This window comes from Cibotium barometz, chromosome 16 (genome assembly GCF_041138505.1).
Source record: "Cibotium barometz isolate CiBa-2024 chromosome 16, ASM4113850v1, whole genome shotgun sequence".
In the NCBI taxonomy this organism is placed as follows: domain Eukaryota; kingdom Viridiplantae; phylum Streptophyta; class Polypodiopsida; order Cyatheales; family Cibotiaceae; genus Cibotium; species Cibotium barometz.
The window spans coordinates 17070384-17093764 of NC_141061.1; the positions used below are offsets into that span (position 1 = coordinate 17070384).

At 38.8% G+C, this 23381-nt stretch overlaps 1 protein-coding gene across 1 annotated transcript; it reads right to left on the bottom strand.

Moving 5' to 3' along the window:
* Positions 1–21425: 21425 nt before the first annotated feature.
* On the bottom strand, positions 21426–22078 carry LOC147630433 (uncharacterized). Its single transcript, XM_086809995.1, has 2 exons — positions 21929–22078; positions 21426–21830 (listed from the first exon to the last, which is right to left on the bottom strand). The coding sequence occupies exons 1-2, from the start codon at positions 22026–22028 to the stop codon at positions 21649–21651; spliced, it is 282 nt and encodes a 93-aa protein (XP_086666121.1). The 5' UTR covers positions 22029–22078; the 3' UTR covers positions 21426–21648.
* Positions 22079–23381: the final 1303 nt, after the last annotated feature.

Sequence of the window (23381 nt, forward strand, 5' to 3'; positions counted from 1 at the left end):
ACTAAAAAGAGCGGGGAACAGAAAATCATAGAGCTTACAGAGTTCAACAATTTCATCATGGATGTTCGGAAATTACAAATGGCTATGGTGAAATTTTATGACATCAGTGTACATGAGTGCAATGGAAGGCTGAAATTTGTTTTAAAACTTGATGAGAGTGAGGTGATCAAAGGACAGAAGCTGGAAAGGGTTAGCATTACTTTAATGAATAGAGCTTTGGATGCAAGTATCAGTAATGCTGATGAGAAGCACTTTAGTGTACAATCCGAAAATGAGATTTGGTGGCTGGCTGCATTTGAGGTGACGTGCTATCCATTTTTAAAAAAAGAATATTATGTTGCTATCCTCTTGTTATGATGTTGTAGACAATCTAACTATTGTTGTTAACAGGTTCCAACAGAGATCCATGAAATTCTAAAGTGTTACTTCAACCAGACTGAGCTTCCTTCAACTATCCAGCAGCAGTCGAATGGCAAAAAGCTTTATGTAGAAGGATATGGTGAATATGAGGTTGAATGGCACCTGGCTGCAGATCTTAAAACCTTGAAATGCATGTTTGGTATTTCCCAAGGAGCAATGGCCAAGTATCCTTGCCTGTATTGCATGACCGAATGAGGTGTCTCCAAAGGAGGAAAAGAGAGAGAATGGAAATGCCTAAATGCAATCAGTAATAGGCGTGAACCCCCAAATCGTGATGCTCCAGGAGTGGATCCTAATTGGGATCCAATTCTTCCTATCCCTTTGATCAGAGTTCATATTTGTGTTTTGCATGCGCTGGTTAGAATAATTGAGAAACTAGTCTACATGTACATCGAATTTTCATGGAATATGAAACCAGCAGTAGAGAGTGAAAGAACTATTAAAAAAATAGAGCAAGTGCTTTCAGATGCAGGTTTACATTGTGGTCAAGTGAAGATTGAGAAGGACTTGAGAAGATCAGGGAAGACCAGAAATGTTCCTAGCAAACCATGTTTTGGAGGTGCAAAAGCCAGAAAATTCTTATCTAATCATACCCAGAGAGGTCATCTGGGTACAGATTTTGAGGTGTGGAGGAAGCTTCATGCAGCTGTACCTGATCGAGGCTCTTTAGGACAAGCAAGGGTGGCAAAGGCCAAAGCGTGGTTGGCACTTGATCGCCTAGCACCTTTGTTGCAAAAAGCAAGGTTTGAAGATGGGGATGTTGAGAAATTTGAGGCAGTTGTGATAGAGTTCTACACTAGCTATGAAAAGGCATGGGGTGTGACAAACTTGACACAATACATGGTTATTACTTGAAAACCTACAGCTTTGAGTTTTTTTTGTTGTTCAAAAAATATTGTACGATACTAAATGTCTTGTTGTTGTTGAGCATTTGTAGCACATTTTGCATGCACATGGAACCTTTTTTGCGGAAGAGTTTGGAAGCCTTGGGATTTGGTCTACCCAAGGCATGGAAAGATCTCATTGGCAAGCACGTTGTGCCTATCAAAGGGCCACTCAACATGGAGGAGGAATGAAGAAAAGTAATCCCATGAAGCAACTATGTCAGTGGTGGTATAGGCGGATTCAAGTGAGGGCTCGTGTGAAGATCAAACATGCTGAATCAGCTGTGTCATGTGCAATAAGAAAGGTTCAGGCTGAACGGAGACGTTCAATATATGTCTCCTCACAGGGAAAGCAGAATCATGCTGAATGGCTAAGACAACGACAAAGACAGGGCAGAGTGTGGAAGAAAATTGATCATTGAAAAACATATTGTAAAACAATGATGTAACTGTGAAAGATTTTAAAAGAACAAGAGCTTTCATCTATGTCCCATATAAATGTTTCCAATATATATACATTTCATAGTTTTTAATGGTAAGCAAGAAGAGTATTGAGAAATATGAAGAAACTTCTTAGCAACTGGAACAATCTAAATCTGTTAATCTGGAGCAGAGACTTCCCCCAGTCGAGCCTTTTTTGATGAAGTTTCTGCATCATCTTCTTCATCCTCTATCAATGGCACAACAGGGACCTTTGGCCTTGCTGTTCTAAGAAGATGCTTCTTTCCGCAATCACTCAACAGATTAGGATCTGTGATTCCACATGCCAACCCGTAAGCAGCATATGTTAAATAATATTTACATCTCAACGAATATACTCCAGGTCCCTCTCCAAAAATTCGAACAGCTGCTTGCCGCTCCAGAAGTATTGCCTTGTTTGCATTCAGCCTTAAGTGATAGCCACCTAAATACCTGGATAGAGTCTTTATCGCCATCAGAGGAAAACTTGCATTGTCCTTGGAGAAGCTAGCATGAAATATCACAATTTGAGGGAATTTTAGGCGATGTATATATGTTCCTAGTGTCGAATCGTGGCCCAATCCCGCCATACGCTTGCCTGAAGCACGTTTGAGGAATGTGTCTTCATATATTTCCAACTGAAAAAATAAAGGAGCATTAGCCAGAAACAACATCACCAAACATTTCACGACAAAGTTGATAAAGCCAAATCCACAACAAAAAAAAACTAACCTCTTGGTTCTCATCTGCTTCAAGCAAGGTGTCTTGCCATAAATTAGTGCTCGAACTAGGAACGGTTTTCGCTGACTTATTTGGCACATCCCTAAACCCTCCCATGTTGGTAATATTCAGTCTTTCCCTTGCTTCTTGTAGCTCTTCCTCTGTGGCATCTTTTCCTTCATATTTAAGGGCATCAGCATATATCATCTTTAGTGTTGCTGCAGCAGATAGGAACTCGGTGTCTTTCACATGGCTTTCCACTAGTAAGTACTTATCTATCCCATCATCATCTACAAAATTGTCATCTACCTCCAGATTTTGGGCTATGAAAGCTATGCAATGGTCCTCCCTTAAGTTAAATACATGTTGTATGTCTGTCAGCAATATATACTCTGAATCTCCTACTTGGTAGGAGGGGAGTAATGGCGTTGGAATGGGGGAGGAGTCATTTGATTCAATCACAAGCTGACCTATATCACTGTTTTGTTCTCTAACTGTCTCAATATCAACCGCCGAACTGAGCTTCCTCTCTTCTTCAACATTGAACTCCTCAATCACATGAGGAGTGTCCTCCTCTTCAGCAACATCCTCAACGGTGGGACTAGCCTGACGAGAAATCGTGTCTTCACTTTCATTTGTTGCATGCGGCTCTGTACATTCTTCATCTGTTAATTGCACGTTCATGTGCAAGAAGCATAAGAAGGCATAAGAGTATTCCATCAAGCGGCATTTTCTTTTGTGAAAAGGGCATAGAAAAGCTCTCTTCTTATCACATGGTACCTTGTGCCAATCCCTGTTTAACCTCTACTTCTTCTCCGGCGACACCTTGAGATTAAAATGAATGTGATTTTTCCTATCAATCATCATTGGTTCTTCATTTGTGAGCTCGTCAAACTCTTGCTTTGCCTCTTCAAAGTATCCATGATGGCTAGAAAATGTATCCTCCAGAGAAAAATCGTAATTGAACATCAACAAAATTGCAGGGTGCAAATCATGATGTCGACATTTGTAGAGGAAGTCATACAACAGAGTTGCAGGTGTTTCTTTAATCTCTTCGTCCACATCAAACTCGACTTGAACTTGCGCCATGGCTGAATTCAAGGGTGTAGATAAGACATGGAAAATATTAGTTCAAGCAATGAATCAAGAGACAGTCGATCTTAAACAACAAATCTCTGTGTGGTGTGAAAAGATTCAACATAACGCAAGAGGAGATGCCAGAGGAATCCAGGTATTCCTCCTCACGTTGTAGTGAATCTATTTTCCCTAACGCAAATAAAATTGCAGCTTAGTCAAGGACCTCTTCTCGCGTTATGGTGAATCGATTCACCATAATGCGAGGAGGAATATTGTGCTTCCTATGGGACCTTCGCTCGTGTTATGGTGAATTGATTCACCGCAACATGATGACTTTATCATCCTTTGGCAACGCCTCTTACGTTATGGTGAATTACAAATGAAGATAGTTCTCAAGTACCCATACTGAGAGAGGAGGTGTCAAACGAATTAAAATACTCTTCTTCGCAGTCAATTCACCATAAGGCGAGGAGTCATAGGTTTTCAATTCACCTTAACGCGATGAAAAGACAAAGCAAGGAGTTCTCCACGACTGAAACCAAAAGAACGAAATAACAAAAGAAGAAGGAAGCACAAAAGAGATAAAAATACCAGGAAAACGAGTTGTATACAAACGTCGCAGGAGATGGAGATGAAGGAGGTTGGAGGTTTGTCTTTGACGTTGGATACAGGAGGATGAAGGAGGATGATTGATGAAGGAGGGTTGGAGGAGATAGTCAGTCGTTGATGGAGATGAAGGCCGTTGGTGGGGAGATAAATGAGAATACGAACTCCAAGAGAGGCAATAAATGAGATGAGTATCCTAGAAAATCCGTTTTTAATGCTACGCGACACGTCAGCGCCGCGTTTTCACCCGCCATTCCATGAATGCCACGTGGCAACCCGCCGTGTACCTAGCACGTGTACAAGCTATAAAGTTTAATCAAAGCCCTTTTTAATGCTATGCGACACGTCAGCGCCGCCTAGTCGCCCTGGCAGCCCGCCAGCACGTGTGTTCGCTCTAAAGACTAATCAAAGCCGTTAATCACGCCACCTTTTCGTCCTCTTATCGATTTTGCCTTGTCCATCCTCCTGCTTGCCTCCAAGTGACTTCCGACTACCGCCACTGTACTGAACCGATATTCCACCTCCTGCACGACAGTCTCCATCCATTCTCACGCAAGAAATGTAAGTTTTTGTATATTGCTTGTTTGTTTTGTAAGTTTCTTGTATATTGCTTGTTTGTTTTGTTTTTTCTGTGACTGTTTGCCCTGTGCCATTGTTTTTTCTTCGACTGTTTGCCTTCTGCCATGGTGATTTGATTCACCTAAAAGCATACGACAGGCCATTAGAATCTCAATAAGCTCCATGTCTTATGGTGAATCGAATCACCATGGCAGAAGGCAAACGTAAGAGATTCGCGATAATCCTCCTCCCGTTGTAGAAAATCGATTCACTATAACGCAAGGAGGATTGTTTTGCTTTGACTGGCCCTTAGTCTCGCGTTATGGTGAATCGATTCACCATAACGCAAGACCAAAGTTCACGATAATCCACCTCTTATTGGTGTCAATTAATTCACCTCCTACATGACAGTCTCCATCCATTCCCACTCATAGAATGTGATGAAAGTGTATTACTTGATTGTTTTGTGAGTTTCTTGTATAATCCTTGATTTTTTGTTTTTCCTTCGACTGTTTGCCCTCTGCCATTGTTTTCTCTTCGACTGTTTGCCCTCTGCCATTGTTTTCTCTTCGACTGTTTGCCCTCTGTCATGGTGATTCGATTCACCGTAAAGCAGACGACGAGTCATTAGAATCTCAATACTGCTCTATGTGTTATGGTGAATCGAAGCACCAAAATGCAAGACGGAATGGTAAGAGATTCGGGAGAACCCTCCTCCGGTTGTAGTAAAGCGATTCACTATAACGCGAGGAGGATTGTTTTGCTTTGAGTGGCTCTTAGTCTCGCGTTATGGTGAATCAAATCACTATAACGCAAGATCAAAGCTCAAAGGATGCACGATAATCTGCCTCTTATTGGTGTCAATGAATTCACCATAATGCGAGGAGGATTATTGTGTTTCTGTGGGCCTTCATCTCGCGTTATGGTGAATGGATTCACCATAACGCGAGGAAGTGCATATTGCTTTCTTGGCCACCCTCTCTCGCTTTATGGTGAATTGTTAATCGTGTACTACTGAATAGCTAAGTTTTCTGCTTTTTCTTACGTTTTCAGATGGCTCGTGTAAGGCATACAGCTAGACCCATTGACAATGCAGCTCCCTCATCTACTGGGAAGAAGATGGGCGTTCTGAAAGCCTCAAGATCCAGGAAATCAAGCAGTCCTTCCCGATTGTCCAAAACGCAGCCTAGACTAAGGCGTTTCGCAGAGCATTCGGCAGCTCTGCGAGAAATCACAAAGTTTATGAAGCACCCGACCGCTGCTATTCCCAGATTACCTTTCCAGAGGCTTGCCAGGAGAATTTGTGAGCAGAATGGAATTTTGTTTAGGTGGAAGGCATCGGCCCTATTTTGCTTGCAGGAGGCCATAGAAAATTAGACGATCGAATTTTTTTTGGATAGTTACGTTCTTGCTGCCCATGCACACAGGGTGACAGTAATGAACAAAGATTTTTTCAGCCTAGTAGCCCTTTGTTTCAGATACGATAAGTTACTTAGACCAGTTACGTTTACTGATGAACGAATGTTACAAATTTTGGATGTCCGTCTTGTACAAAAAGTGAGAATTGAAAAGGTGACCGAGGGAGGTCCAAATCATGAACATCAGACTCGGGCAAATTTAATGACAAGCGCTCAAAGGGAACATCAAGCTGTAATGCTTGCATTGCAAACAAAAAGGGAAAATGTTCGCGCACTCCACGCCATGAATCGTGAGGCGTTGCAATTTTTGTTGCCGGAGTTCTATGTACCCTTTAATATTAGAGGGCATAGATGTTATTTCCCGATTCATGCTGAAGAAATCAACATTCTGTTTGATCCCAAAACTGAAGTCAACGACAAAGTGCTCAGATGTGTTTTAAGGTATACTCTTTTCTCTGTCCTCCCACAATTTTTCATTCTTGGCTCTTAAAGTTTATGCCTCACTCTTGATATGTTTCCTTGTGAAGTTTTGTTATTTCGCAATTGCCCGAGGATGTACAGCAACGAGTGTTCCAGATTGATTCACTGGTCTCAACACTGTTGCTAGTAGAGTCAGTTCCGTACCTCGATGTGCTGAACTGGTTTCGGGAGGTCCAGCTGGATGATGCCCGAGTATTTTTTTTGGCATATCATGAAAAGTGAGTTTGTCTCTCTATCTCTCTTGCATGATGTTTATAGGAATCACCGTACATGAGTTATATAGTGCTTCCTTTGGATTGAAACTAATAGAAATCTATTATGCAGTTCCCATTGGAGTCTTCTACTAGTCGACGTGCAAGAAAATGTCATTTACCTTGTAAATTCGACATTTGGTGTCCATGGAAATGTTTTGCTGTAAGTAAAAATCATTAAGATACATATTATGGTTTGAGTTAGAAGTCCGGATTGATCAGGATAATGATTGGTCTTTGTTTTCAGTGGTGTCGGGAAACTAATGGCAGCTTACGAGAGCCTCAGCATGGACATCGACACCCTGGATCGATCGACCATCCGAAGGGTTAGTGTCCCCAAACAAGAAGATGGCTACAGCTGTGGGTGGAGGGTTGCACACTTAATGCAATGTTGCTGCTACGAAGCATTTTTCAGCTCCCTTCAGAGGATGTAAGCATTTTTCAGCTCCCATACGCATGCGTACTCTTGTTTATCTTCTTATATATTGTCATGTTGATCTTATTTATGCGTTGATGAATTGTGATGGCAGTTTCCATCAATGTCTCGCTACGTGGACCTAGACGTCCAAACGTTTAGGGAGGAAACGATTGCGAAATTGATCGAGGTCGCTGAAGTTATGCCTCCAGATGGGCCAGTGGACTTCATCCCGCCCAATCCACGAGGGGGGATAGGCCCCCCTGAGCCTCTTACATGGGCTCCATACTTGGGAGAAGAGCCATGGCTCCATCCTGAAGCCGATGCCTATGGGTTCCAGTAATAAATAGTTTTTTCCTTCTTCCAACAAATGTACGTTTGTAAATATGCAGCTATACATGTACATTTATATTTTTTTACACATATCTAGTGTTATTGGAGAGAGAACATCAATTGTAAATGCACTTTTAGTTTGAAAATCAGAGGATCAAATTTGCTACTGTGTTCCTTCACTGCTTGTTTTCTTACTTTAAACCTTTTTTGTGTACATAAAAATTCAATTGGGGAATTTTTGCCTTCATTCAATTGTTTTAAACAATAAAGCATTACAAAAGCAATGTTCTGAATAGATAAGTTTATTGCATATGGAAAATACATTGTCACCGTATACATGGTCACATCATATATCTTCTAGTGCCTCCAATTCATGTGGGGCTGCCACATCTTTACAAATGATCTGATGCTCTCTTCTTTTACTTAGCTTTCGACCATCGAGCTTGAAGCAAAATTGATCTGGAGGATTCTGAATAGCTACTTCTAATTCCTTCCTAACATATTCGAGAGTCCAATTCTCTTCCACTTCCAATGTCAAAGATGGGTGACCCTGTCGAATCATAACTATATCTATCAAGCAAGAGTGGCTACCATCTCTTGTATCTTGGTCCATGTTGTCCCAGTTGTTATTGATCCATCGCCACCTTCTATAAGTAAATGACATGCACAGATGTTGCCTGGCAATATAGTATCTGATTCCAAAATATCATTAGGATAATTTTTCGAGTAAATCAAATAAGCGTTGTAACTGTTTCACAAAAATACATTATAATGTCATAACACTCACCGAAATGCAATGTCGGAGGTGTTCAATCGACATTCGATCAAATCATCTCCCTTTGATGATTTCACTCTCCAACCTTTGTCAATCAAGCCAGGCTTCATCTATATCTTTGCACACAAAAGTTGTTCTAGTTTTTCTCAATTGTTTACAATCAGAAAATAAATGAACAAAGCATGCAATTGGAACAAACAAACTTAAGTGGACATTTCTTGCACCAATGCTAGGCTTCATAGCACATTTAATATCATTAAACATTTTGGTCCTGTATGACTCTATCACTTCTGTGTCAAGCAATGGCCACTCAGGACTATCAAGTGCGGGCAACGGAATACGTTCCAACTTTCCATGTCGACTCGATTGAGTGGGCAAGGTATAAAATGAGTCATAGAAATATGTTCTACTTCTTGCGAGATCACTTGGTGCACGACCTTCATATTGAAGTTCCCCCACCTCACCATGTACGACATTCACGAATCCCGTCAAGCATTGTGCAGGTTCCCACTCCTGAAGATTGGATGGGTACAAATCTGTGCAAGGCAGAAAAATGTATATCAATCACCTTATTTGCAACATTGAAATACAAAACACAAGCACTTACAATGTGGTCTGTGTCTTGGAAGTCCTTCCAATGGTCCCACGTTGATCTCTTTTTGCATGAATACATGCTGGATCAACACTTCTTTGATAGTTTTCCCTCCTGGTGCCATCTTAAAGTCAAGGATCCTTCCTTTCCAATGTTTGGCCAAGTCTTCAGATGCCTTTCCCTTCACTCGGTAGTGGCCTTGTTTTCCTGGCTGCATAGTGACCCAAGAGTACTTCCTGTATACTTGGGGAATCCATTCTTCGTTCTCGTCTTTTATGTTATACAACACAACAGATGAGATACTGCTCCTTGCTCGTTTCAGTCCACTTTCGGGTGCCATGATAGATTAACAGACGTATGAGAAAGAAGAAGTAGCAGAAAGTGGATGACTGAGCTAACCGCTTTTGTGGATCAAGGAGGGAAGAAGAAATGAGGGACGGTGTGTTCTTTTGGGCACCAAAGATGTTTCGAGATTCAAAAGTGGAACCAGGAGAATGTGTATCTATCTATTCCAAGCATTCAAGCTTCATTAGTTCTAGGGGTGGTGGAAAGAATTTTTTAGTGCTCCACGTCTAACACAGGAATGTGGAAAACATTCTTTTATTGTGTTAGTTTCTGACAAAAAAACAGTTTTAAATATTTTAAGACTAGGTGATGTTTTTTTTTAATATTTCATGAAGATAAGAGTTTCTCCACGTTTTGGGTGGGTTTGTACAGAGGTCCCACCACCGGTGAATCTCGTTCGTAGATTACATGTCACTCAATCTATGTGTCTATTATTATATTATTGTTGAAACAGCCCTCTTTTGAGTCCAGAATTTTCCTAATGGCATAAGTCAATGTTTCAATGTGTAGATGGAAGAGAATAGCCATCTCAGTGCTGTCAAAATTAGAGCTAAGATCAAATCTTTTTTTATGGGAAGATTCCTCGTCGCAATCCTTTTTCCAAAATATACTAATATGGCACATAGAGGTCTAGCAACAACGATCTACCTTATGAGTTGGGGGAATTTCTCTTTTCTCAATAAACATTTTGCCATACTTAACCAACTATTCAAGTTCCTTAGTATTGTCTACAAGTTTTTTGCTTCATAATGTGAATTGCTAGCTTCTCCCTAAGTCCCTTACCATTGGGGTTCCTTAGTATTTTCAAGATTTAGCTTTGTAAAACGTAAATTTCCTACTTCTTCCTAAGTCTCTTTCAATATTTTAAATGCCTTTATAAGTAAGGTAGGAGCTCCATTACTTTGATTACTTGTACCTTGTTCCGGTGGAGATCCATGAAGGAAATAGTTCCCTTGTGACTATGGATATGAGCGTGATTCTGAGTAAGCCAATCCATCCCAAGAATTTTGTCATATATGTTGGGATTTGAATTATTAAAAAATTATTGATTCTAGCTAATATGCTCGACGATGGTGTGAATCTTACCTCTTCCTTCTTAACCCTCAGTCAACTTACATGTCTCCTTTGATTTTTCTAGTTCTTAGGTGGAGGTCCTTGCATTTAAATTACACATCTCTAGTGTCGGGATCCTAGAGCAGATAGAGTTGCAAAGGTAACAACAATAAGTCCATTCATACAATCCTTCATCAAGTGGTTGATGTTGACTTGTAAATCATTTGTGCTCCTTCTTGAGCTAAAATTGTAATTCTAAAGGTAAGAATCTTCACCTTTGGGTCCACTAGACTCTAAGGCTTTGGCTCCCGATTTGTCTTTGGCTTTAGTAACACATAATTGGTTCGATCTCCTTGGTGAGAGAAAGCAAGAAGGATTTTTGTTAGGCTGACTCCTTAAGAAAAATCTTTAGCCATTCTCATTGCTTTGGCTATGGAAATGGGCTTCACATTATTCTAAAGTCTATCTAGAGATGTATCCAACCTTCAACCAAATCGATGAATAAAGATCTCATCTTTCATCGTGGAGCATAGTAGAAAATATTACATAGGAGGGATGGTATGCTTTGGATGGATTTCTATGAGATAATTCCATAAATTCATTCATCCTCTTCTCTTGGAATCCCAAGGGACAAAAACTTTATTGGAGGTATACTTTCATGTCTTCCCATCAGAGTTGAATTGGTTGGCCACAATATGATTCCTCCAACTATTTTAGGAATTTAGCATGAGCCATCTGAGTTGATTTGGTTGGACACAATATGATTTCTCCAACTATTTTTAGGCACTACAGGTTACCTTAAGCTGACCAAGAGCCATCTTGCTACGGTCATTATACCTTACAATGCCAGATTATTTGTTCTTAGAATTGGTTTGGTTTAAAAGTGCTTCCTTGAGATTGTTGTTATTGTCACCTTGGATTGGACCTAGCTGTAATCTATGAAGTGCATCTTTTACATTATTGTCTAATACCTCTACTTTATGTACAACCTTTTGCACTTGACATCCATGCCTTATTACTTCTTTTGAAAAAAAAACCTCTTCTTGAATCAAAATATTTATAAAATGATTCCAATATTACTTAAATATAAGAAAAATACTTCTTTTATTTCTTGAAAAACATATTACATGGCCAAGGGAAAGTCTCAATACTACTGATCCAAAAAAGTTGGAATGATGATAATTATTAATTTTGTATGAGGGAGATACAGACTAAGATGATTAGGCCTAGCTAAATATTCATCGAATATAGTTTCTAAGAGTTCTAAACATCAAACAATGGAGTCTCAGATCACGTTGAAGTGGTCCATAAAGAACTATCCCAACCTTAAGGGAAATGTTCTCTACCCAACCCCTCATCCTCGCTTCCAAGGGGCCATGATCCATAGCCCAAGCACCACCTATGTCTCCCATCTGTAATGATTAAAAAATAGAAGTTATCTACTCAGGGGATTCACTCTTAGAAAAATTATGATATCACATGTGTACAAGAGGGGAGTTTTTTTGAAATGAGGCATAAGCTTATAAGGTAGGGGTAAGGCTATGTATTTAGGTGAATACTAAATCTTAAATGTAAGTTAGGGGGGGCAGGGGGCCTTGAGGGGAGAGGGGGGGGATGGGGAGGGGTATAGCAACATTAAGGATATATGTCATATGTTTGCTCAATTAGGCTCAAAGTAACATACTTTAATCTAAGGAGAGGGGGTGTGTAAATGCTAGAGAAAAAACATAGATATAAGGAAGGTAGGTGACATAGTCATTTTTAAAGGTATCCTTATAAGCTTAAATAGGGGGGTGTTATCATCTTATAAGCATCATAGATAGGGTTTTTTTTGAGGTTCATGCATGCAAGTGACGTCCCCCTTTATTGTGAGTGAATCCCTCGGGCTTCTCTAAGTGTCTGGCTAAGATGACCCAATCTACATAACAAGCTAAGGAAAGAAGGTGCTCAAAGGTGAAGGCTATCATGTAATCCTCTATAGATAATCTAGGGACTCTTGATAATTCTCATAAGCAGATCACATCTAATGGCTTCCGAGGCTCAACAAGATATCTTGACTCCTTGGTTTTATGAAAGAAATTTCTCTATCCTAGTTCATGATTTCTTGTCTAAACTAATCATCCCAAGTTTTCTATTCTAAAATATAAATTACTGCGGGAAACTAAAATGATCCATGATTGGGATACATACCATATCTACATTGTAAGGAAAGATCAAATAGTTAAGATCAACCTACGTATGTGGAAGGTACATCCCATGGCGGTGGGAGCAGACCCTTCATATAGAGGACTTGGTAACAACTACCAGATCTACTGCAGTCCACTTGTGTCAAATGTACCATAAAACAATAGATCATGAAAAGGATAGCAAGAAATGTGCACCTCTTTGGGAGCCAAAAGACTTTGAGAATTAGATGCATATCCTTGCTACCTTGGACATACTTCTAAGATGCATGGTAACTAGGTTTGCTACAGTCGACAAGCAGGAGATCACATCTCTCTAAATGCTTAGCAGTGCATACCTGCCTACGGTCGCTTCTCACAAACCTGAACAGTTGATATATTAGAACCATCACCAGGAACACGATCACAAAGAACTTGCAAGCCTAATGGATTCCCTGGGGGCCAGAAAGCTATGTTCTCCCTACCGATTCAGACACCCATTGGCTAAAATATTTGTGGGCGATTGAAGCACATGACCACTTTAACCAAATATTTGTGGGCGATTGAAGCACATGACCACTTTAACCAAATATGGAAAAAGGAGTTCACTATGAGGTCCCTCTCCCCACCGCGCAACGAATTCAAGGGTTCTAGCAAAAGTAGCACTTCCTGTGTAGGGCAGGGTTTCACACTCGGGGCCTCGTCCACGGATATCCAAACAAGAGACTAATCTATCGGTTCTTCCAAAACCGGTCCCAAAAAGCTTCCCTTGCCCGGAATACACAGGCGATTCCTCCAGGATAACTTTTCTCTAACGTAGTCAAAAGCCTTAACTAACTGAACTGATCTGACCAAACTCGTAAGTCCCAAGTTGGATTAGGTAAAAGATTGCACTTGGATCATAGAGACCAACGCTTTTTTCCTCATTGAGAGGCACAACCATTGATTCTTTTCCATAGAGCAATTTTTGTCCAGGATTTACTTCATCTATTGTACCATAACAGAATTGAGTCTCAATTGAAGGATCCATCAGTCTAGCCTAACCCCATCTAGTCCCGTGGGTTAGAGCCAACTGCCCAACCACTGTAGTGATGGGATCCAATTAGGAATTTGGTTAGGTTTTATCTCGGTTGGGTACCAGGGAAAAGAGTTCCCAATTCCCCTAGCAAGATATTCATGCAAACTTAAAACTAGTCACACCACTTACACACCCAATATGCAAACTTAAAACTAGTCACACCACTTAAAACTAGTCACACCACTAACACACCCAATATGAAATTGCATTTTTCTCAGCAAGCATCAGCTATCTTTAAAACAATCATTTAATGAAACCATTGTGTCGCCGATCACAATTTTTAAAATCTCCGGTTGAATCCTTATTTCCAATCAATCCTTCATTGGTGTACCTATGGCATCATTGGCAAACCAGAACGCTCACTCCATGTCCACTTAGGGGCCTTTTCGATAGTTCCTAGCTCAAAGTGACTGGCAAGTATTCACTTTAATAAAAATGGACTCTCCGTTAAAGATCAGCAAGATCAACCACCCCCCAACAGATCCATATAAAAGAGCCACGAACTCATCCGTTGAGGACCATTAAGGTCAATCAACCAATTCCATGCCCGATTTCAGAAAACAACTCTTACTCCTTGTTCCAATATCTTCCTTGATGTACGTGTGGGTATCTTTGGTGACCCAGAGCCCGAGCACCATATGGTCAGCACCCTCTAGGATCCTTCACAGGTCACCTAGCACTTGACTCATAGGCCGCTTCCTTGCTCCCTCATCCACTGTACCAGAAGCTCACCATTTAAATCAAACCGAGACTGGTCAAGACCTCGATCGACTTTGCTATGCGAGACGTCCTCTGTTGACTCTCTGTCTCGTCATCTCACAACAGTAGTTGCAACTTTAACAGATAGGTCTCCATGACCTCATTCATCACAAGACGGTCAAAATGCTTCCCCAGCATTCTTGACATAAAACAGTTATTTAAAAATAGATTTCACATACAAATACAGTTCCAACAATATTTCCATTTTTTCTCATCACTCCACATCCTTTCACATTAGTCCCCATCTTTTCTCATCTTCCCACAATTGTTTTTTACTTCATTGATCCCTATCACATCATATCATTTCCACATCAAATCATATCCAATCGCATCATCCACACATCAATACTCCATCCATCTAACCTTGAGCGCTTTACATATTTCCCTGTTTGCTTTTCAACCATAACTCTGAAATTCTGAAAATGAGTGAACACCTCACCCTTCTCCTTCATGAAGTATACCCACACTTTCCTTGTGTGGTCATCAATAAATGTCACATAATACCTGTAACCTCCCATAGACATGGTCTTTGTAGGACCCCATACATCTGAATGCACAACATCTAGTGCATTTCTGCTCACATTTTTGCTACGTGGAAATACATGCTTTGTTTGCTGGGACTGTTGTTGTTGCTTCCTACTGGCGATAATTCTTCTAACCATAGGTTCAACACATGTACCTTGGTGGGGAAGTTGGGTTTTCCAAAGGCTTCACATCTCTGTTCAAACATTCGTATGAATTAAACAGGATCTGTTGTTCCATCGTATTTGCCCGTGATTTTGAAAATTTGTATGGCCGTATTTTTATACGAGTGACACTGAGGTCATCTGTGTTGAGTGCTCTTGTTGGGAGGGACTCAGTGAGTCTTTGGGCAACCCCTCTTCCTAGACTAGTCAATATATCTAAGGTGTGGGCATATAGAGGTTGCAAAGGGTTGGTATGTATAAAATTGGTGGGAAGATTAGGTAAAGGACCAAAGCCCCAAGTGGGATTGAAGTGTCAGGGAGTGTAAAGCCCGATGATACGCTTGTTATTATAGGCATAACCAATGGTATTGGGAGGTACATTTGTTGCGGCATAGATCTCAATGGCTCGAAGATGTCAGCCATTGAGTTTAATCCTTGTATGATCCCTGGCAATCCCTCTATCGTTGCCATGTCTGATTGCCTAATTGCTCCTTAAAGTAAGCACACGTGTTTTTTTTTTACTTTTTATATTTCCTCATAGCCCATTACAACCTCAAGAAGCTTGGCATTCTCTTCGTTGGGTCAAACGAGTGTCCGCTCACCCTCATTAGCTTAGGCGCTTTACGCACGTGAACGACCTCTTAGAGATATTTTTCTGTAAAAAGTGCATGCTAGTAACGTCTCGGATGGAAGAGGAGGTCCTAAAACCTATTTTCCATCACTATCTCACAAGATTAAAAAAATTTACCAAAAACTTTTCCCTGTTTCGCAACACGTTTTTTAGGGTGTTTCAAAATGAATTTTGAAAAACTATGTATGAGAGAGTTGTAGTATTTTTGGAGTACTACAAATTTGGCTCCCTAAGTCGTTCGTTTGTCGTTTAGATCCTCAAAACATAGCCTGAATATGGTTTGACATCGTTTTCACACTGTGTTTTACGTTTTTTCGTGCTTTTCGAGCTGTTTTTTGCCTCAATTTTTGAGTCGAATTTTGAGGTTGTTGGTCAAAGGTCAAAACGGTCGATTTTGACTTTGGACGGCCAATAGAGCTCGATGGTCAGCTTTTCGATGATCCCTAGAGCGCCTTCATCGGATTCATTGTTTAGGAGATACAAGCCTCCAAATAAGGATGTTTTCCAAAGTGAAACCAAACTTCACGAGAAAATTAAATTTGATATTTTTTTTTTTAGCGTGAACCTTCTTTCATGCCGTAAAATCGGACTTCATAGGAAAATTAAATTTGATTTTATTTTCCAGGAGTGAACCTTCTTTCACACCGTGAAACCTTAGGGTTTCACGCCATGAAATCGGACTTTACGAGAAAATTAAATTTGATTTTTTTTGGGGTGAACCTTCTTTCATTCACGGTGTGAAACATTAGGGTTTCACGTCGTGAAACCAAACTTCACGAAAAAGTTAAATCTAATTTTTTTCTATTTTTATTTTTTGCACGGACTCCTAGGGTGTGAAACCTTAGGCCGTGAAAGTGCAGAAATGACTCATGGCGTGAAACCCTATAGTTTTTTTTTTGTTGATGTGAACCTTCTTTCATGCTGTGAAGCCTTAGGGTTTCACATCCTGAAATCGAAATTCACGAAAAAACTATTTTTTTTTTTGGTCGACAAACCTTCTTTCACGCCGTGAAACCTTGGGGTTTCATGTTGTGAAATCGGACTTCACGCAAAAATTAAATTTGATTTTTTAAATTTTGTTTTCACATGTAAACCCGCTTTCACACTATGAAACCTTACGGTTTCATGTTATGAAACTGGACTTCACAAGAAAATGAAATTTGATTTTTTTTTCTTCTAGGCATGAACCTTCCTTCTTTCACATCCTGAAACCTTTCACGCCATAAAACCAGACTTCATGGGAAAATTAAATTTGATTTTTTTAAAGCATGAACCTTCTTTCATGTTGTGAAACCTTTGGATTTCACGCCGTGAAACCGAACTTCACGAAAAAGTTAAATCCATTTTTTTTGCGTGACTCCTAGGGCATGAAACCTTAGGCCGTGAAAGTGCAAAAATGGTTCACTAGGGCGTGAAACCTTAGGCCCTGAAAGTACAGAAATGGTTCACGACGTGAACCATTTTTTCTTTTTTTTAAATGCAGACTTTTAGGGCGTGAAACCTTAGACCATGAAAGTGCAGGAATGGTTCATGGTGTGAAGCATTTTTTTGGAAAAAAAAATTAGAATCTATTGGGAAATACAAATTTCCTTTTTGGGGGGGGATATTTTTTGAATTTAAAACTAAGGAGATATGGGCATTTTTCCAAAAAGATAAGTGGGAATCAAAAACGTCAAACTTTTTATGAGACCCCTTACACCCTTCATAATGACTCCCAAAATGGACAATTTGACAACTCATGAGCATCTACTTGTTGAATGCTCATTAGCCTTAATGTGTTATGTAAAAAAGTGATTAAAAATTAATCAAAGATTAATCCTTTCATTATTATTTTTTTCCCTCTTTTACACTAATCAAGGACTAATCCCTAATCAACTCACACCATATGGCACATCATTGGATAGAGCAAGGGAATGCTAAGCTATGTGCATCAACAATTGTGTAAATTAATCTAAAATAGGAGATTAATTAGACTCTTAATTTTGGTCTCTTCTTTTAAGGCAAAATTTAGCAAAGAGAGTCAAACTCCTCCAATTGATGAAGAAATTGATGTAATTAGGTGTTTTGATGCATCTAGATGCTCTTAAAACACTCAAAAACACTAATTTCAACTACTCACATATTCAATTTAGACCCCAATTAATATATTTTCTAATTTTTGAGCCCCTTGAACAAGATTAATCACCCTTAATGACAAAAACCAGTCCATTAAAAGAAATTAGTCAAATTCAAAGGTTTTTTAATGGTTTTATGAAATTTTTTGAAGGATTAAGCTAGTCCTAATGCTTGCTAACACTCTAATGCAAACAATTTCAACAACAACAAACACACTCAAGCTAAAATTAATGATTTTAGTTCTATGTTTAACACTAAAGAGAGCTAACATTCACTAAAAATTGCATTATATTGCATTGTTTGATGTAATGGATGTAAACTAAGCCTAATAAAAAATATGTGCAAGCCCTAAGAACATGAAAAACCACAATAACAACAATAAAAACAACAAATTAAGCAAAAACATTCTTTACAACAACAAAAAGAAAAGCTATTCTACACCAAATCACACACAAATAACCCCATCAAATCTACATCTTTTTCATAGAAAACCATTAATGAAGACAATGGGAAATGGATAATGCATGGATTAGAGAAAAAAGACAAGGGATAGCTCCCCAACAGCGGTGCAAAAAATGTTATGACTAACCCTAACCCCCTTGAAACACATCCAACAAGAGATTACCGCAACTGTCATTTTGAGGATCTTTCCAATGGCCGTACTCATAACCTTTGAGGTCCCAAACTCTACAACTCCTTTGAGAAGCAATTCCACCGTGCCTCCCCCACGAGCGTTCTCTCACTTCACTTCACTCACACACACTCATTAGCATGCATTAGGGAGAGAGATTAGCAAGAGCAAGACTCAATTGCACAATGGGAGAGTATGTTATATTATGAGAGAAATTCACTTCTATACATGGCCATAAGTGTTCACACTCACTTAAATTGAACGGGTGCTTTACGCTCATAAGAGACCTAATGCTATTGCCATGACTACTCTCATAATATATCTATGAAGTACATCACTTTTGGGACTTTATCCTAACTTTCTACCACATGTTCTTGAAGCGGGAATCACCATAAATACTCCGTCACACCATTACGGGCGCCCGTCCAAGTTGTAGCTTTGGACACCATTGCTTCATATCTTGAATGTATGACCCTTTGGTGTATCTACCTTGACTCCTTGATGTGAGATGATGGTGGTAGCTCTTGTAAACCCTGGGAATGGGTTAACAAGCATAAAGGTGAAACTTTACACTCAAAAGAAACCTTACACATGAATTATGTATGTTATCATTATACACACAAGACAAACATCATGCACTAAGGAAATATGAAAAATCTTATTAAATTTGTGTGAACGAATTTGAGAAAATTGAGCATAAGTTAACACCTAATCAAAAATATTTTGATTGTTTTAAAGATTATTTTATCGATGACTTACTAGTAGGCCTATCTATTCTCCAAAGATAATACTATAGAGATTATTCATGGTAGTCAACCACCTCCTAGAGAACCATATAGAAATTTAACTACATTCAACAAAAAAGACATTTAAAGACAAACAAAAGAATTGTTAGACCATGGACTTATTCCTAGTAGTTCACCCTTTGGCTCTCAGTTCTTAAAAAGTATTACAATAGGGTACGAAATAAGATATACTATGAAAAATAGATACCCTATTCCTCATGTGGATGATTTGTTAGATCTAAGCTTTGTGGTGCATCTATGTTCAGTAAAATTGTTTTAAAGTTTGGATATCATCAAGTATGGATGCATGTATGCGATGTGTTTAAGATTATTTTTCCACACAAATTGGACATTGTGAATTTCTTGTTATGCCTTTCAGCCTCACAAACACAGCTACAACTTTTAACCGCTTAATGAATCACATATTCTTGAAGTACCAACATTTTGTCATTGTATTCTTCAATGAGAATCTTTTCATTAATCACAATAAAGAAGAACATAAAAAGCATTTAGAACTCATTTTTAGAAACTTAAAAGAAAATGAATCATATGCTAATCCTGAGAAACCCTAAAAGGTCATAATGTCTCTGTTGAAGGTATTAGCCTACGCCTAAGAATGTGAACAAGGTTTACTCCTTTCTAGGTCTTTGAAGTTACTTATAGATAATTTGTTTGTAGTTTTCCTTTGATTACATTGCCCTTTACTATGCCCTTATGCCCTTAAGAAGTAAATGACCATGTTTTTCATTTAAATATTCCATCACATTAGTGTATTCATAACACTTTTCATATTAGTTTATTAAGACCCTTTCGAGGTAGTCTTTTGGCACATTAGTGTATTCATAGATCCTACCCATAAAAGGGGTTCAATGGCTACTTGACCCATGCCCTCATTGCCTACTTGTCCTTGATTGCATCTTAGTGTATTCATAGATCCTACCCATAAAAGGGGTTCAATGGCTACTTGACCCATGCCCTCATTGCCTACTTGTCCTTGATTGCATCTTATAAGGAAACTCACCCATGTTTGGATATTATTTTGAGACAATTGAGAATAATTTCTTCTCAACCCCGAGGCATGTAAGAAGAAGTAATTCATAGAGTTTAATTTTCACATTTTTCATTATTTATGAATACTCCTAGGTGGATTTAGATAAGGATACCTTTATAAATTTGAGCAACCGTTGAACTTGATGGCATACACGTGACTCCATATATGCATGTGATATCGGTTGCATTATCTCGATTAAATTTAAATTTTATGTCGGTATTTGTATTGATATTTACTTAATTTATTTATTCATCAAGACTGGCATAGTTGATGCAAGTATAGATCCATGTGTTAGATAATCGAAGCAATCCGGTGGTTGTCAAGAATATTTTGAGATGCTTGACTTTGGGTGTAACTGAATAATTATTTGGTTGTGTTGGATGCTTGTTGTTCAACGTATTTTGGGAGTGTCCATATAATTTATGAACATCAAATACTTATTTTCAGAAAGCAGATGAAAGCTCTCTTGTAGATATTTAAATTTTGATACAAAGGTTGTAAATATTATTGGGTCAAAGGTTATCACCCAATTTTGAGAGAAAGAATTGCACGTAAAGAAAAGCAAGCTATTTTTACATAGAGAGCTATTTTGAGCTCCAAAAGCTATTTTTGAGAATAATCGATTAAAATATACTGAGGAAGCCTGAGCTCACTCATATGTGAGGGCAAATAGGACTCAATCTTGATTAATATTTATGCTTCGTGCAATTTAATATCTTGGGTATTTGTCGTGTGTGTGTGTGTGTGTGTGTGTGTGTGTGTGTGTGTGTGTGTGTGAGAGAGAGAGAGAGAGAGAGAGAGAGAGAGAGAAAGAGAGAGAGAGAGGTTGGGTTTAGAATCAAAATAACAATTGTAAACTTTCTATGAGATTGTCATTCTATTGATTTCTTTAAATCTCTTATCCAGAGAAAATGTCTACTTAGGGAATTTATGATAGGGAAGTAAAAAAGAGCAACACAACTTGAGGGATATAACTAGGCCCTACTATCCGTTTTTCAAATAAATCAATTGAGTTTTTAGAGGACCTAGTGTAGTAGTTGCCTTAACATGATTTTGAAACAAGGGTTAATTTAGTAGCCACCAATAAATCAATTGAGTTTTTAGAGGACCTACTAGAAGTGTAGTAGTTGCCTTCACATGCTTTTGAAACAAGGGTTAATTTAGTAGGCCACCAGAGCAACTACAATGTTATTTTGGATGTTCACAAGCTATGATAAACTTTCATTAGTATTGGTGGGTGTGGAAAGCGATGTCGTTGTGTCTTTATTCACACAGAGCAATGCATGCAACACACACCCATGGGGATAAAGTATGCAAGCTCGTGGAGGAGATGTTTTTACAGTTACATCCCAACAATATACGTGCTAGAAGTCGCACGTATGGACGCTTCCATCGGTGAGATGGAGTTCGCATCCTGATGCGTTGGGTTCAACGCCCCGGAGAAAGCAACAATTGCATTCTGCCTCCAAGTGCGTAGAGCCCGTGGAGTTGCACGTGCTGTACGCCACATCGAGGCAATAGTCTGGGCAAGCCACGACACCTTCACCTAATCGCGCAAACAAAACGCACACAGATTAAGTAGCTTAACAAATATATGGATATGGAGAGAGAAGGGTAGAAAAGCATTGTAAAAGCACAGCCCACCTGGAGAGGCTGAAAACAAGAGAAGCATCACGAGGAGAACGATCGCACGGAGCTCTGCCATGTTAATCTTTTGCTCGAGCCCTAAGATGAGGTTTGCCATTTCTTCACTCGTTATATAGGCCTATAGCAAGAGAAGTCTTTGTCTTGGGTCCAAAATCTAGCCACGGACCTCATCCCTTGATTTTACAGCAAGAAACTTCAAAGCATGCCAAGGAAAAATACACTATAGAGGTGCTTAGGACAGTTCATAGCACATGTACATAATGTGGACCTTTTGACTTTGCACTACCTACCACCTTTTACTCCATGTCACTCCATAGAAAACAAGGGATATGTTCTTGTCTTATTTTGAAAAATTGCCTCCATCATTGTACAAAAAGCAAAGTAGAGTTGAAGAAAAGGCAATTTCATTACAAATTTGACACCATCATTGTACAAAAAGCAAAGTAGACTTAAAGAGCTTTCTTTAAACAATACAACAGGCACCTAGAAATGAAAGCTCAAGCTTCAAGTAAAATTTTTACATTTATACACATGTGTACAATTTCAATTCAAGGCGTAAACAAGTTTCAATTCAAGACGTAAACAAGTTTCAATTGATAAGCATTTATAATTCTTGCAAGCTTGACTTATGGGATTAAAGATACTTATGGGTGGCTACATAAGGCTTGTGTCTATATGCCAGCATAGGTTTGACCTCTCCACATGGTATGATGGCCTCCTATTCTCACTTAGTGTAAGGTTCCAATTAAAGTTAGAGGTTTTATTGGTAAGGTCTAATCTTTTTTTTTGTTTAATTAAAAAAGTCTCACATTTGGAATTATTTAAATTATAATAACTTGTGAAATTAAAGTTTACAACATTAAATTTAGCACACAACTTTTTTGGAGATGAACATGATGGGAAACCTTATATATTATGTACAGATGATGTTCTTACTCCAAAGCCAAAAAGTGACGTTCGATGATAGAATACAACACATTACATAAAAGTGATGTTCGATGCTAGAATACATAAAAACCACCTCCTTACCTTTTTGATTAGACATGGAAGGCACATAATTATAAAGTAATTTTTTGCTTTTCTTTGAATTTTTAGTAATTAAGTTTTCCATAAGGTTGAATAATGCTACTAATGTGCTATGGAGTGTTGTATAGTGTCCTTAGTGTCCTCAAAGGCCATTTCTTAGAGTTTTCTACTAGTGTCTCTCTCTTTTTCTCTCAATTTTGTAATAAGGGAGATTTTTTTACAAACACAGTTAATGGAATTCCATTAATTGAGATTAAAAACTAGGCTTAATGATTAGGGTAAGTAAGGAAGTGAAATTATGTGATTAAGCTATACTTTAATTAATCAATTCTCTGCTATAGAGTTAGGCAATTTGAAAGAATTTATCTCATAGAAATTCTCCCCTTTTGTTATGTTTTCTTAATTCTTAGTTTACCTAAACATC